Source organism: Stegostoma tigrinum, chromosome 8, assembly GCF_030684315.1.
Source record: "Stegostoma tigrinum isolate sSteTig4 chromosome 8, sSteTig4.hap1, whole genome shotgun sequence".
NCBI classification, from domain to species: Eukaryota; Metazoa; Chordata; class Chondrichthyes; order Orectolobiformes; family Stegostomatidae; genus Stegostoma; species Stegostoma tigrinum.
The window spans coordinates 41126467-41143362 of record NC_081361.1 but is presented as its reverse complement, the minus strand read 5'-3'; the positions used below and the strand labels follow the sequence as shown (position 1 = coordinate 41143362).

General features: G+C 42.2%; 1 protein-coding gene and 1 long non-coding RNA gene across 13 annotated transcripts in view; one reads left to right on the top strand and one right to left on the bottom strand.

Annotated features, from left to right (window-relative positions):
- ssbp3a (single stranded DNA binding protein 3a) overlaps window positions 1-463 on the bottom strand; it is a 164121-nt gene extending 163658 nt beyond the window's left edge. For all 12 annotated transcript variants that reach the window (XM_048538873.2, XM_048538871.2, XM_048538875.2 and 9 more), the window contains exon 1: window positions 292-463. In XM_048538873.2, coding sequence (XP_048394830.1) covers window positions 292-347 — 56 coding nt within the window. In that variant the 5' untranslated portion in view covers window positions 348-463. The remainder of the gene's footprint in view (window positions 1-291) is intronic.
- Window positions 464-1098: 635 nt separating this feature from the next.
- Window positions 1099-16896, top strand: part of LOC125456121 (uncharacterized) — a 28338-nt gene continuing 12540 nt past the window's right edge. Inside the window, exons 1-2 of the long non-coding RNA XR_007248396.2 lie at window positions 1099-1216; window positions 2394-2449. This is a non-coding gene — a long non-coding RNA (uncharacterized LOC125456121). The remainder of the gene's footprint in view (window positions 1217-2393; window positions 2450-16896) is intronic.

Below are 16896 nucleotides of genomic sequence, written 5' to 3'. Positions count from 1 at the left end.
AATGCAGAGAGAGAGAGAGAGAGAGGGGGAGAGGGAGAGAGCAAGAGAGGAGCTGGGGGTTTGTCAGCGAGCGGCACTACACCCAGGCAGCCCCGCCGGACACAATGTTTCATTCAGTTTCTTTAGAGAAGCGGAAACGCACAGCGTGCAAGTCAAACACCAATACTAATGATAATAATAATGAAAAGAGATTTAATCCCCGGGATCTGCAGCGGCCGCTGTCTGGCCCCGGGGAGCCAGTAAAACGGTGAGCAAATTCCTTATCTTTGTTATAACAAAAATTAAACTTACTTTTCTCGAGCTTGCCCATCCGAGGGCACCGCCGAACCTTTGCTTTTGGCGAACATGCTTTTTGGGGAAGGAGCTGCCTGGCGGTCGGGCACCTGTCAAACCATCAAACCCGGGGCGACCCCATCGCCGCGTCCGCGCACGCAGCCCAGCCCCGGCAGCGGAAAGGGCGGCCGCGAGCCCCGCCCCCAACCATCCGGAGTGACAGCGAACTAGACCAACCAGTGCCCGCCACCAAGCGTCAATCACCCACTCAAACCAATCGCTATCTGCTCCTGCTTGTCAATCTGCCGCCGCCTGTCCCACGGTCTCCCCAATCAGAGGTGGGTTAGTGGGTGGGAGCTTCCCGCTGGAGTGACTGGCCAGTTTGGTTACAGAGACCGACTGTGCTGATTGGCCGGCGGTTCGGATACATCGACAAGGGGGGAGCCTCGAAACAGTGCACCCGCGAGTTTCTAAAACCCCCTCCCCTTATGCTATTCCGGGCGAGGGCGGCATTCCCCCTGCTCGGTGGTTGCTGTGAAAACCTGGTGCGGAATTATGCATCCAGTACAAACAGACACTAAACACAATCCTATTGTTTAAATCTCACTCCTTTCTCCTGGTGTGTTCATTTTATGTTGTGTTTGAGCTTTCCGCACGTTACACTTTTTTTGTCGAGTTATTCTCGCTTAATAATTAGCATGTTATCGATGTGTATTTGAAATGCAATTTTTCTGCTTTAACAAAGTCTACCTCTCCCCTCAGAAGACCCCCCAACCCAACCGCACACCCCATCCCTTGGGCACTGAAAAAGAGAGGCAAGGTTCATACAGAGTTAACAGGAGATCTGCAGAAGATCCGATCCCGATTACTTGGTTTTAAAATCAATGTTGTAAATTCCCAACTCATGAACAAAAGCGCATGAAGCGCAAAGCATGTGCTTCAGGTAAAATTACAACGCGCGGAGACAGACTAGAGCTGCACAAAACTCGTGCATTATTCGCGATGTTCTAATATCTTCTTGTGTGGCGGAAAACATTTAGCTCCCTTTTAAGGTTCCCTTGTGTGAATAAGAGAACGAGAAACGCAACAGTTTGGAACTGATCGAAACCGGTTTGCACGCACGTGATATGCAGTACAGTAGTTTTCCATTCAGATGGACCTGATCCTCCGAACTGCAACTCATTCAGGAAGAGACCCGGGAAGTGGCGTTTCCCCGTTTGCTAAAGCCTTAAGATCGTAACCATATCAGACTTCCATCCAAACATAGTGAAAAAGCAAGAGCCGTCCTGTGCACAATCATTGCGAGGTTTAACCGTCTAGACCCAACGTTTAACTTTGCAGCTTCCAGGATTAGTAAATTATTCAGAACCGGCTTCCTGTGTACATAAAGCATAAAATATATGCAGATTAATCTGTAATTTATGTGACCACGACCAGAATTATTGTTTGAATCTATGAGTCTTACCTCGGGACGGTTTCAAATTAACCGTTTTTTTAACAAAGTCTGGGAATTTGTTTTGCACATGCAACCGTATAGCCACATTGAAATAGAGCCCAGTTAAAATACCTGTTTTGATAATATTGTTATCCAACAGTCAAAACCATTCCTTTTTTTAAAGATGTCACTGTTCTTAGTTCTGAACATTAATTAATTGCCTTGTGAGCAATTATTTCGAGGTTTTTTTTAAGACGAAAAGCCCAAATCTTGAACCATATCCTTGGACCTTTATTTTAAACCCAACGTTACACAGCGTTAATAGCTGCGCAAGTACATCCGGTAAATCAAGGTTTGGACAGCTAACTTAAAATGGTCGTTTTAATGACCTTTAATGCCAGCGTATGGAATCTGAATTTGGAGAGACTGTCACAAGTCTTCATATGTGAACCTAATGCCGACTGTAATTTGCATAACCACAGCCATGCAAGCTGCAACTGAATACTAGCACAGTTATTTGCTATTTTCCATACTCACCTCTTAAAGTCGTCTAGCACAACTGTGCATTGTGTTTTAGGGGTTGAAGGTCTCTATTCACCAGCTACTCTGACAAAGACTCGACACGTGGAACTTGCCCTTGTTTTTACAGATACTAACTTTTTTTCATATTTTGGTTTCATTTCAGATTCCTTGTACTGTATTTACAATTTTTCACAATTGCGAAAACAGCAGTCCTGTAAGGTACTAAAACCAAAACCTAATGGATACTTTTGCTTTAGTATTTATTTTTATGTAGGCATATTAGTTAATATCACTAATTTAAGCACAAAATTCAAGAACAGGCTTCAGGTTCTGTCATGAGATAAGGGATATTTCCCAAAAATCATTTTATTAATTTGTGCTAATAACAAAACTTCAAAACCCCATATATGTCAATATCTCTTCCTTTGGATCCTGCAATTTTATGCAACTTCTGCTTCATTTGGTTTCTTAGAAGGCACATTCCATGCTGTATAGACTTTGCATCATTCAATGAGATAGAATTAATAATTATATCATGGTAAAGGTGCCCCTAAATAGCAGCCATTACAGTATGATAAATTTTATATTCAGTTTGAGGGAGAGAGAGTGGGTCCGAGACCAGGATCTTAAACTTATTCAATTCTGAACAATTTTGAGAGCATGAAAGCAGAGTGAACTACAGTGAACTGACTAATTAACAGTTAGGCCAGTAGAGATGCAGAGGCAGACAATAGGGGATATATTTAAGAGTAAAATAGAATAGATTCTAATGAGAAAGAAAAAAATCCAAGGGGTGGACCACCATCCATGGTTAATTTAAAATAAGTTGAAGATGACAGAAAATTTTTAAAAATACATAATTGCACAAAGATGGGTGGTATATGATTGGACAGAATGTAAAAAAAACCACAAGATTAATAAGGTAGAGTGGGGGGGAGTACAAAGGAAAACTTGCTAGAAATATTAAAACAGATAATGATGGTTTCGATAGCTAATAAAGGACATAGGGAAATGAATATTCATTCTACTGATGGGAAATTAAGTTACACCTGCCCTTTCCAGCAGACTCAACAATGTAATAGATGAGCCAGAGAAGTGCACCGTATACCAAGGCAGCGTGCTTTATTATGATTGAATTTATCTGGTCTAATGTTGGGATTCGGAAGACTTTTTTTCTGTGAAGTTATGCTAAGTCCTTCGGTTCTAGAAAGAACTGTCCATGACATAATTTTATTGATACCCTAAAAGTAATCTTCAAGTCCTTGCACTTGCTTCTCTCTCATGTACCTCATAATGAATTTTCACAGTGTTTGGGTAAGGTAGGATGAAATTTTCAGGTGGCATTACAAGTTTTGAAACTCAGATTTAATCAATGAGATTCAAGAATTTTGCCAATCATTTATAGTTTGATTCCTAGATTTTTTTCGTTCTTGTTGTCATGCCACTCAATTCAGTGAAAGACTTGAAATAATTTGTTTCATTGAATCTGCTCATTATGGCCTTTGCAGCCAGTTCAACATAATGAATTCAGCAATTGCAGGTAACAAATGATCTTTGACTCTAATTCTTAAACAGCAATGGCTTCTTTGGTTTATTCTGAACATGTATGTTATTTCACATTCTTATCCAAATTTCTTGCAGATGTCTCATTATCCCACATGTTTTAAAGCATACTTGAAAACCTAAGTTGATTACAGTGGCTGTGATTCTTAATAGTAAGGCTTAATCAAGTCCAGAAAGACCGTGATCAGTTTATAATTTCAAGACATAACATGCAGATACAAATCATTGTTGATAGATTTCTGAGGATTGCGCTTTCATTAATGAAAACATTTCTAGATACTCTTTTTTGTCTGTTATTTGTTATGTAATTTACTTTCTGTTCTGATTTTTCCCTCAATCTATTCTTTAACTGTACAGTCTCTACACATTTGGTTACGTTCTTAATGGAGAAGCACTGAGTATTGCAGATTGGGATTCTCCAAAACTAGTTATGGATATGCCTTTTTGAAAACACATCTACTGTTCGCTTCTCTGTTTAATCAGGGAGCTAAGAACAAACCAGAGAATCAACAGGGCTCCCCAAGGTCACTTCTGGGTTCATGTCTCTGTGTTCTGGCATAACCCGCCTATCATGTTCAAAAATATGTTCGTTCCAGCAATCAAGGTCACATTCAGTCACAATCAAAGTTTCATAGATAGATGCTCCCAGACATTGATTGCTTACTGTAGAATGTTCGGTTTCAAGGTTTGTAATTTATCCATGTTGTTTCTTTGCATTAGAAATATATAAGAACAGAGTTGATTGTAACTGATTTTCAGACATTTTGAGTTACATGCACAAGGTAAAAGTGTAGCAATATCGATTTTAACTCTGTCACTGCCTAATTTTCATTTAGATTTTTTTTGACCAACCCTGTTAATTGAAGTATTGAATCTTAACTCAATTGCCTTTGCCTTTTTTTGTTGCAGTGCCCCACCTCTAATTACACTGTGGGACAAAAAGTCCCATACTGTGACAATATGAAACTAAACTATTTTGTACATAAATTGAATACAGGTATTCATCTCATAGGAACACAGGAATAGGATTAAACCTTTCAGCCTCTCAACGAGGGGCTATCAACGAGGTCATAGTTAATCTGTGGCCTAACTCTATATACCTGTCCTCGGCCGACTCCCTTAATACCTTTGCTTTACAAAAATTTATCTATCTCAGATTTAACACAAACAACTAATCCTGTTTCCACTGCCATTTGTGGAAGCGGGTTCCAAACATCCAACGCCCTTTGTGTGAAGATATGCTTCCTAACATGTCACTTGAACAGACTTGCCCTAATTCTCAGAAAGGATATATTGGCCGCAGAGGGAGTACAACGCAGGTTTGTGAAAACAATACCTGGACTTCAGGGGTTAAGTTATAAGGACACATTATATATACATTAAGCCTGTTTTCTCTAAAATTCAGAAGTTTAAGGGGTGATTTGATTGAAGTCTTCAAGACATGAACAGGGAAAGACAAGGTCGATAAAGATCAACTATTTCCACTAATTGGGAATTCTAGAACTGGGGGCATAGTTTTGGAAAGCTATGGAAAACTATTCCCCTAGTTCTGGAATTCCCAACCAGTGGAAATAGTTTATCTTTATTGACCTTGTCTTTTCCTGTTAATGTCTAGAAGACTTCAATCAAATCACCCCGTAAACTTCTAAATTCTAGAGAAAACAGGCTTAATGTATATAATGTGTCCTCATAACTTAACCCCTGAAGTCCAGGTATCATTTTCACGAACCTACGCTGTACTCCCTCAGTGGCCAAAATATCCTTTCTAAGATGTGGTACCCAGATCTGCTCAAGTGATGTGTCACCAGGGTTTTATGTAACAGCACATAAGTTCTCCATCCTTGTATTCCAGTTCTCTAATATAAAGGCTGGCATTACATTAGCTTTCTTGACTAATTTCTGCACCAGTTCATAGCATTTTAAAGATCTATGCACCTGAACCCAAGTTGTTTTGGGCAGCCACTGTATTTAACTTCATAGCACCTAGAAAGTAGCCTGATCTATCATTTTTCAGTCAAAAATAACCTCATATCTCCATGAACTTTCCAGTACAGCTCCCTCATTTATCAACATGAGGCAGAAAACCTGGTAAAAATAATAAAGCTTTTACTATTCAGTAATGAACTCTGGGCTTGCCTGTCTGCAAAGCCCTGTGTGATCAATAATTGACTATCTGCTATGTCTTGCTGCCATATTTCCAAACAATGGTGCTGTGTGAACCATGAACTCACATATTTTTGCCATATGTGAAACAATAGACAAGAGCTAAGATACCGTCAGCAATGAATTAAGGTTGAATTTTTCAAGTTACTGTTCATTGTTGGTTTATAACCTTTTGATTATTTTTGATGAGGTACAGGGTGCCTTGGAAAATCCTGTGCCACAGTGACCCATCGTGTGCCTCTAAACCAGAAGCTTGTGGATTCAGGTCCCACTCTAGGACTTAGACAGCCATTGAAGACAGCACAGATAGCTCAGATTTGTAAATCCTTCCAACATACTCCACTGGCAGGAGGCAAAAGCAGAAGAAACTCCTAGTTAGCCATATGATGAAAATAAATTGTACCTTCGACTATCACTATCCATAACTCCAGGCTGCAACATGTGTGTAAAAATGATGTTGTCATAGAAACTCATACTACTTTTGGGCCAGTGACTCAGTTGACTGAGCTGCAAGTATGAATTGGAATGGTGCCAGTAGCATGGAGTTCAATCCCTATTCTAGCCAGGATAGATCCAGTACTCCTTCCTTGCCCTAATGGTGGGTTGGACCTGATTCCTGGCAGGGAACTGTTGAAGAAGACTAGATGTCGTGTTCCTGCTGTGACCCTGCCTGCTTTCTAGAAAGTGAGTTTTCATACTGCTCTGTGTTACTTGATATTCTATCTCCACTCTTGCCTTTTGTTGGGTGTGTTCTACCACTCACCAAGCTCTGTGCTAAAACAAACATTGACAAACATTAACTTGGCCTGCTTCCACAAATTGGCTATTGTCATTAAGGTTAGAAAACACAGATCAGTCTACTTAAAATTGTTAGTCATAGACTTTAACTGGAGTCTTAGTGGGATCTATTTTAGTTTGCCACTGAAAAACTCTAAAATACATATATTAAACATGGACATGCAGTATATGTGCAAAGATTGGCCTCAACGATCTTGAGATAATTCGGGGAAATCAGCCAATATTCTCAGTATCTTTAATCTTCTCTCCTTCCTCAAAAGTGAATACTTGTTCATCACTTGTGATGCCCTCGGAGTTAAATAGTGTGCTGATAATCACTCTCTCAACTTGCTCACATATAAAGAATAGCCAGTTGGTCACGGTAACAGAAGATGTCAAACACCTTACAATTCCAAGGCACTGGGTTACCTTCTGTATCACACACAAGAACCTTTTTTTAAATGTGAACTAGCCTATTCAACTGTGAGACCATCAAAGGCAACTTAATACTCTTCTGACTTAATATACTTCAACTTGCACTCTCAGCAGGTGACATCTGAAACATTACCCAGAAGTACTGACATAATTTGTACCTGCAATGGTAATGCAGTTCAGCTGGCTCAATACAGGTGAAGAATCACCTGTCTGGTGTGGCTCAGTAGCAACCATAAGACCATAAGACATAGGAGTGGAAGTAAGGCCATTCGGCCCATCAAGTCCACTCCGCCATTTAAATCTTGGCTGATGGGCATTTCAACACCACTTCCCTGCACTCTCCACGTAGCCCTTGATTCCTTTTGAGATCAAGAATTTGTCGATCTCTGCCTTGAAGGCTTCCAACGTCCCGGCCTCCACTGCACTCCGCAGCAATGAATTCCACAAGCCCACCACTCTCTGGCTGAAGAAATGTCGTCTCATTTCAGTTTTAAATTTACCCCCTCTAATTTTAAGGCTGTGCCCATGGATCCTAGTCTCCCCGCCTAACGGAAAGAACTTCCTAGTGTCCACCCCTTCGAAACCATAAATTATCTTGTAAGTTTCTATTAGATCTCCCCTCAACCAGAATGAAATTTCTCCCAAAAATCACTTAGCAGTCTTATTTTCAGTTTTTATCTATTGTATTACCTCATTTTCTTAAAGGTTATATTATGTTGCTTTTAAACTTGATCAAGTGAAGGGGTTTTCTGCTTGAACGGAAAAGATTGGAGCATAATAAACTCTTCAAAGTTTCCTTTGATCAATGACCAATGTAAAGGGCAATTTCAGATTCGAGATGCTTCATTAGTCACAGAATAAATGTTCCTTTATATTTCCAGTTAGCTGCATCATACAGAAATTAACAAAACTGCTTATTGAGCTGAGTCTCAAGATAGTGTACCTGAAATGTCTGAGATCTCCCTTCTAGCGCTCAAAGTCTAATTCCATTTTCAGTTTGTTTTGTGTGAGAAAAGTATATGATTCTGAACACATTTCAGGGTTGTTGATGGTTGCCTCTCAACCAATACAGTTCAGATCAAATCTATTAGAATGTTGGCAGTGAATTAAATCTCACTTGGGTTCAATCAGTATTCCTACAGTATGGGAGGATTTTCCTGTAAAACAGACAGAGCATAGGGAAAAAAGCAAAATGAATGAGGATTATATGAAGGGCAACATAGTTTATATACGGGATAACACTCAGGTTCCACTAGAGATCTAGAGAGCACAAGTTATGGAGAGCTTGTACAGTAATGAATAGTCTCCGGGAAGGGGGACATTTTCATCTTTCATTTCCCCGAACTGCAAAAGTGTGTTAGCCCACGGTGTGCCCTTTATGTGCAAACTGTAACCTCCCAGCATTTTTGCTGCCCCTACAATGAATCCTGGTGTCACTCCATTCCATTTGCGCTGAGTCAGGCTGCGGGCGGGGAAGCTGTGGTATTAATGAGACGTTACAGGAAGTTCCCTTTTAACAGGATTGCCTTTGAGGTTACTGAAATCTAATGGCTAATGTAACCAAAACAAGTAGTAGCATTTTTGTGTTTTGAGCAAAACCTACTACACATTAAACAAACCAATATTTGCGAAAATTAGACAAATGAATGTGTAGCATTGTAACCGGCATCCAACTGTGTGGCTGGGACTGAGAATCTCATCCAGGAGGGAATTATTATAATACTATGGAACTGGGCCATGTTGGAAGACCAAGCGTTTATTTTAAAACGAAACAATTTATTAACGCTGAATTTGAATTGTCTCTCCACCTTTACCTCAAAAGAAACTGACCCATTGTAGGAATGCACTGCTGATGGGAGTTCTCTGTATTGTATCTATCTGGCTGTTCTTGTATATCAGATGTGTGTTAACAGGCCATCCGAGCCTTGGGTATATTGTTATCTGATACATGGGTAGCAGGAGCCTCGGAGTAGTGATACAATCTCGAAACCTTGACTCGTTCTTACCTCTCCCTTATCAGAAGTCATCCTGCTGTACAGCAAATTCAGCTCTTATGGGAATCAGTCCAGGGTCTCCCTGGCGTGCACAGCTTGCTACTGCACCAGGCGATGCGTGTTGCCACCTGCAGTCAGGAGGATATGCACTTTGGAGTTTGCCTGCTTTTCGGATTCGCTCAGCTGCTCCGATTTTCTCCCACAATCCAAAATTGGGCGGATTGGCCATGCTAAATTGCCCACAGTGTCCTGGGATGTGCGGGTTCGGAGGGTTAGCCGTGGGAAATGCAGGGTTACAGGGATAGGGTTGGGGGACTGGGTGGGATGCCCTTCGGAGGGTTGATGTGGACTCGACAGGCCGAATGGCCTGTTTCCACACGCTGGGGATTCTATGATACATTGATGACTTCACAGCGCACCCACAGACGCTGTGTGAGTCAACAGCGCTTTAACTGAGAGTCAGATGTTACGATATTAAGGTGATTGTTGTAACGCTAACTTGCCAGAACAGAACAGCGGGGCTAATGTGGTGGCCGCTGAAGTGTGTGGCTGCATTCCTGCAGCGTGATCGCAAGTAAAATTCTTCTTTGCGTCACATTGCCTGAGCGCACTGTTTGTGGCCACAGGGACAGCAGCTCACCTCAGTTTTCTATCAACATTGGCATCAACAAGCTCTCCAGAATATGCAAAAAGGCTGGGGATATCGCGTTTTAAAATTTCCCGACCCCACTTCTCTCTCAAAAATGCCTCGCCAACACTGGAGTCTTCTCCACAGTAATAAGATCAAAGACTGCAGAATGGAGGAACTGAGCTCGTATTTCCCATTGATTCCTTCGACAGAATCCTGTACTACACCACTTCATTATTCAGGCAGTTACCCGCTGTGAATTATGGCCTTGGTGATCTCACTGTATCCGCAAAAATCACTGGGATATTGCGATCGCGACCTCAAGCCATCCGAAGTGTTTCGCAACCAATTAATCTAAGGGAAAGCGTAGGCAATGTTGTAATGTAGGATGAGGACAACGAAGCTTATCTCCTTAGATGGTTTTATTCAATAAGTCGAACAGATCAGAAATAAAACAAAGAAATGTTCGTCTCCATTCTGTGTTGTGCCAGCGGACCTTTAAAGGAGCAGTGACAGGGACACTGCAATTTGATTCATCATCTTAAAGAACAGGGAGGTGAGAACCAGACAAGAATCCTGAAGGGTCTAGGCCCGAAACGTCAGCTTTTGTGCTCCTGAGATGCTGCTTGGCCTGCCGTGTTCATCCAGCTTCACACTTTATTATCTTGGATTCTCCAGCATCTGCAGTTCCCATTATCTCTGATACAATTTTAACCTCACTGCAAAGCCTCTTCCAGGGAGGCCTAACCTGAAGAAGTTACCCTCCTCCCTCCGGACCAACCTCAGGGAATCTCTCTCCCACTGCAACTCTCTTGTAATCTCTTCAGCCTTGGGATGAAGGGTCTAGGCCCAAAACATCAGCTTTTGTGCTCCTGAGATGCTGCTTGGCCTGCTGTGTTCATCCAGCACTTCACACTTTATTATCTTGGATTCTCCAGCATCTGCAGTTCCCATTATCACTGAAGAATCCTGCTCCTGATCTTCATCCCCACTGAAGGTGCTAATGTTGGACACTGGCTAACGTTCGAAACAAGTTTGCAATATTGGCCTTAAGTGTAGTATTTTAGCTAAAGGTGATTCCAGCCTCCTTTTTGGCTAATTGTTCAGGCTAAACCCAATTAAGGATTAGTTTGTTTGAATCTAGTATCAAAGTAACATACAGAACATTGCAAAAATCAGAATTGTCTACCTAAGATCAGAGGATGGAGGAACAGACTTAGGCCATTTGGCCTATCGAGTCTGCTCTGCCATTCGATCATGGCTGATATGTTTCTCAATATCGTTCTCCTGTCTTCGCCCTATAACCGTTAATCCCTTACCAGTTCAGAATGTCTCTATTTCTGGCAGCATTGTGGGAAGAAAGCTGAGTTAACATTTCATGTCTGGTGACTTTAACTCTGCTTTCTTCCCACAGAAGCTGCCATACCTGCTGAGATTCACCAGCAATTTATGTTTTTGCTTCAATCTCCAGCATCTGCTGTTGTTTTTTTTTCAACTTTTCCGATCCATCTCTGATTTAAATACAGTCAATTACTTGGCCTCCACAGCCTCCTGTGATAATTGAGTTCCCCAGATTCACCACTCTGTAGCTAAAGAAATTCCTCCTCATCTCATGTCCCTTCACTCTGAAGTCAGCCCTCAGGTCCTAGTCTCTCCTATCAGTGGAAACATTGTCTCGGTATCCACACTATCCAGGCCGCTCATTATTCTGTAAGATTCAATGATATCACCCCTCATCCTTTTGAACTCCCATCGAGTAGAAACCCAGAGTCCTCAACCACTCCTCATATGACAAGCCCTTAATTCCTGGGATCATCCTTGTAAACCTCCCCTGGACCCTCTCCAACAAACAGCACATCTTTCCTCAGATACAGGGCCCAAATCTGCCCACAATATTCCAAATGCAGTCTGACAAAGCCTTATACAGCCTCAGCAGTACATCCTAGCATTTATATTGAGATGATTGCTAACATTGCATTTGCCTTCCTAACTGCCAACCAAACTGAATGTTAACCTTAAGCAAATTCTGAACTAGGATTCCCAAGTCCCTTTGTGCTTCAGATTTCCAAAGTCTTTCCCCACTTAGAAAATAGGCTATCCTTCTACTTTTCCTACTGAAGTGTACAACTTTACACTTTCCCATATTGTAATTCATCTGCCACTTCTTTGCCTAGTCTTCTAGCCTGTCCAAGTTCTTCTACAGCCTCCCCACCTCCTCAGCACTGTCTTTCACTCCTGCTATCTTTGTGCCTTCTGCAAACTTAGCAACAATGCCCTCAGTTCCTTCATCCAGATCATTAATGTATAGCATGAATAGTTATGGCCCCAAAATGGACCCCTGCAGAACTTAACTGGTCACTGGGTGCCATCGTGAAAAAGACTGTTTTATCCCACTCTCTGCCTTATGCCAGTCAGCCAATCCTCTATTCATGCCAGTACCTTTCTCCTAACATGATGGCCCTTACCTTATTTAGCAGCCTCCTGTGTGGCATCTTGTGAAAGGCCTTCTGAAATCCAAGTAAATCATGTTCACTGGCACTCCTTTGTCTAATTTGCTCATTACCTGCTTGAAGAATTCTAACAGATTTGTCAGATATCTCCTCTCCTTGATGAAGCCATGCTGACTCAGCCTTGTTTACTAAGCACTTTAAAGTGCTCTACAATCTCATCCTTAATAAGTGGACTCTAAAACCTTATCAATGACAGAGGTCAGGCTAACCAGCCTTTAGTTCCCTGTGTTCTGCTTCTGTCCCTTCTTAAACAGGGATGTTACATTAGTCACTTTCCAATCTTCTGGAACCCGTCCTGATTCCAGGGATTCCTGAAAGATCACTAATGCTTCTACAATCTCCTCAGCTATTTCCTTCAGAACTCTGGGGTGTAGTCCATCTGGTCCAGGGAATTTATCCACCTACAGACCTTTCCGCTTCCCCAGCACTGCCTCCTTAGTGCTGGTCACTACTCTCACCTCTGGCCCTGCCTCTCTTGAAGTGCTGCTAGTGTCTTCACCCATGAAGAATGATACAAAGTAGCTTTTGAGTTTTTCCACCATTTGTTTGTTCCCCATTACGAACCTCTCAAGTCCCATTTCCAGTGATCTAATGTTCACCGTTGACTTTCTCTTACCTTGTATATATCTAATAAAAAGCTTCTGCAATCTTATTTAATAATAGTAGCTGGTTTACCCTCATCTTTCATCTTCTCACCCCCACAGCACTTTTTTCCAGTCCTCAGCTGGTTTTTAAATGTTTTCCAATCCTGTGGATTCCCATTAATCTTCACAACATTGTATGCTTTTCTTTTGCTTTGATTTCCTTTGTCAGCGATGGTTGCATAGTCCTTCCTTTGGTGTGCTTCTTCTTTGGGAAGAAATTCTGCTGTGCCTCAAAATTACCCCCAGAAACTCCTACCATTTCTGCCCCACCATCTTCCCCACTAGGCTTCTCTTCCATTCAACTCTGAGCAGCTCCTCCCTCATATCTTTGTAGTTACCTTTACTTAATTGTAATACCCATTGCATCTGATTCCAGCTTCTCCCTCTCAAACTACAAGGTCAATTCTATCATATTACAGTCACTACCCTCTAGGTTACCTTCACCTTAAGCTCACTAATCAAGTCCACCTCATTGCACATCACAAAATCCAGAACTGCATGTTCCCTAGTAGATTCTTACCACAACTAGCTCCAAAAAAAAGCTCATAGACATTTTATAGATTCCTTATCTTGAGATCCACTACCAACCGGATTTTTCCAGACCACCCACGTATTGAAACTCCCCATGATTATTGTAAACCTGCCTTTCTTACATCCCTTTTCCATCCCCTGATTTATTTTCTGTCCTAAAACCTGACTACTGCTAGGAGGACTGTATACATCTCCCATCTGGTTCTTCTTTCCTTTGCTCGACACACACAGACTCTATACCTTCCAATCTGTATCACTTTAATTTCATTTCTTACTAACAAGGCAACTCCACACTTTCTGCCCATATGCCTGTCCTTTCGATAGGATATTTAGTTACAAATCCTGATGCCCTTACAGCCACATCTCTGTGATACCACAACATCATACCCATTAACTTCAGTACACTACCAGCTCATTTACCTTGTTTCATATACTGGGTATATTTAAGTACAATGCCCTCAGTCCTACATTGACTGTCACTTTCTCATAGTTGTCCTCTTACCTGCTGTGTCTGAAATATAGAAACATAGAAGATAGGAGCAGGAGGAGGCCATTCAGCCCTTTAAACCTACTCTACCATTTTTCATGATCATGGCTGGTCATCCAACTCAATAGTTTAATCCTGCTTTCCCCCCATAACTTTTGACCCCATTTGCCCCAACTGCTACATCTAGTCACCTCTTGAATACATTCAATGTTTTGGCATCAACTATTTCCTGCAGTAATGAACTCCACAGGCTCCATCATCCTTTGGGTGAAGAAATGTCTCCGCATCTCCATTCTAAATCATCTAGCCCGAATGCTCATACTGTGTGACCCCTAGCTCTGGAGACACCCACCATCGGGAACATCCTCCCTGCATCTACCCTGTCCAGTCCTGTGAGAATTTTACAAGTCGCTATGAGTTTCCCCCATCATTCATTTGAACTCTAACAAAAACAATCCCAACCTAGTCAACCTCTCCTCATACGTTAGACATGCCATCCCTGGAATCAGCCCGGTAAACCTTCACTGTAAGATTTCCTCAGAAAAGGATACCAAAATTGCTCTCAAAAGTCCAGATGTGGTCTCACCAAGGTCCTGTACAACTGCAACAACACATCCCTGCTCCTATACTCAAAACCTCTCGCAACGAAGGCCAACATACCGTTTGCCTTCTTCACTGCCTGCTGCACCTGCATGTGTTCCTAAGATGCTGCTTGGCCTGCTGTGTTCTTCCAGCCCCACACATTTTTTTCTTGGATTCTCCAGCATCTGCACTTCCCATTATCTCTGCTTACCTTCAGCGACTGGTGCACAAGGATGGCCAGGTCCCGCTACACACTTCCCCTCCCAATTTAGAGCCATTCCAGTAGTGACTTGCCTTCTTGTTTTTGCTTCTGAAGTAAATAAATAAGCTCATATTTATACTGAAATTAGATTCCTGAGCTTTTCTTTACTCTCTGTCCTATTACTTGTTCTGGAAACTTTAATAACCTCTGCTGAGCCCTTCCCACTTTTAACTTTTTCCATCGTTTCCCATGCAACTGAAATTACACACCCACTATTTAATTTAAAGCCCTATCCACAGCCCTAGATATGCAATTCTTCCGTTCTCTGGTCCCAGCATGATTCAGGTGGCACTCATTCCTTTGGAACAGTTCCCTCCTTCCCTTGTACTGATACCAAAATACCATGCATTTGAACCTGTTTCCCCCACACCAATCATTGAGCCACACATTTACCTCTTTAATCTTGTTGACACTGTGCCAGTTTGCTCATATCTCAGGTAGTAATTCAGAGAATACTATCTTTCTGGTTCTGCTTTATTATTTAGCCCTTCGCTGTTCATATTTCCTCAGCAGAACCTCTTTCCTCTTTATTGGTACCTCCGCGTCTGCAACAACTGAACCTTTCCCCTCCCACTCCAAGTTCCCCTGCAGCCTGAAATACCCTGAAGGGGAAAATTACTGCAGATGCTGGAATCTGTACTAAAAACAAAACATGATGGAAATCAGAGGGTCAGGCATCATCTATGGAGAGAAAGCAAGTGAAAATTTCGAATCTAGATGACTCTCCTTCAGGTAACCCAAACCCAGGCACAGCCACGCACCGCAGCTTTAGGATTCTTAATCCTGGTCACAGAGAACAGTGTCTAATCCTCAGACTATAACCATTCCTGATTGTCACTACATTTTCATTCCCCCTCTTGAATGGCACCCTGTACCACAGTGCTATGGTCAGTTTGTTCTCCCTCCCTATAGGCCGCACCTTCATTCACACAGGGAGTAAGAATCTCAAACCTGTTAGACAAGCTCAAGGGCTGAGGCTCCTTCAGCACTATCTCCTGGATTCCTCTATCTGCCTCACTCGTACTCACATCCTCCTGTCCCTGGCCAGTGACTAAATTCAAGGTTAGTTAATCAAAGGGGTACGACTGCCTCCTGAAACACAGCGTCCAGGTAACTCTCCCACTCCACCACAATATCACCCTGTCTTTTGTCTCTCATATCTCTGTTGAAAATTCCAATTGTGCCTTCATCATATGTGGCATCAAAGTAACTAATACTTGCTGGAGAAACTCAGAAGATCTGGCCACATCATCATCTCAAGCCATCCCAAAGTACTTCTCAGAATTTCAATTCTGATGAAGGGTCACTGAAGCCGAAATGTTAATTCTGTTTCTCACTCCTCAGTGCAACAAGTACAATATTTAAAAGGCATTTGGACAGGTATATATACAGAAAAGGTTTAGAAGGATACGGGCCAAATGCAGGCAACTAGTTCAGTTTGGGAAACCTGGTCGGCATGGATGAGTTGGGCCAAACGGTCTGTTCCTATGCTGTATGACTCCAAAAGATACTTGCAGACCTGCTGAGTTTTTCTAACAATTTCTGTTTTTTTGTTTCAGATCTTCGGCATTTGCAGTTCTTTGCTTTGTCACTGTAACCAGTGCTTTCCTCTTTTTGTAAATTCCTTCCTCCAACAATTCATCCAGGCTTAGTCCAGTTCATTTAGAACAATTAGAATGTGAGTTTGACTTGTTTAGGAATAAATTATTTGTCACAGAAGCAGAAACCTTATTTGTGAGCATTAAACATTGTTTCCCCAGTTTTACTATGAAGGCTCCCCAACCTCCATTCACTGCCCTTCTTAAATGTCCTTTCCCCACCTCCCTCTCTCCCTACCCTCTCTCCAACTCTGTCTACCCTGCCCTCATCCTCCCTACCCCTCTTCGCCCACCCTCTCTCCGACTTCCTCCCTGCCCCTTTCTCCCCCTCCTTCTCTCCGTCTGATGCTTTCTCTCACCTCCCTCTTTCCTCCTGCCCTTCTTTCCTGCCTCCTTCTCTCCCCGGGCCTCTCTCCCCCTCCCTTTCCTCTTGACCATCTCTATTTTTCTCTTCTCCCCTTCATTCTCTTTTGCTGCTCTCTCCTCTCCCTC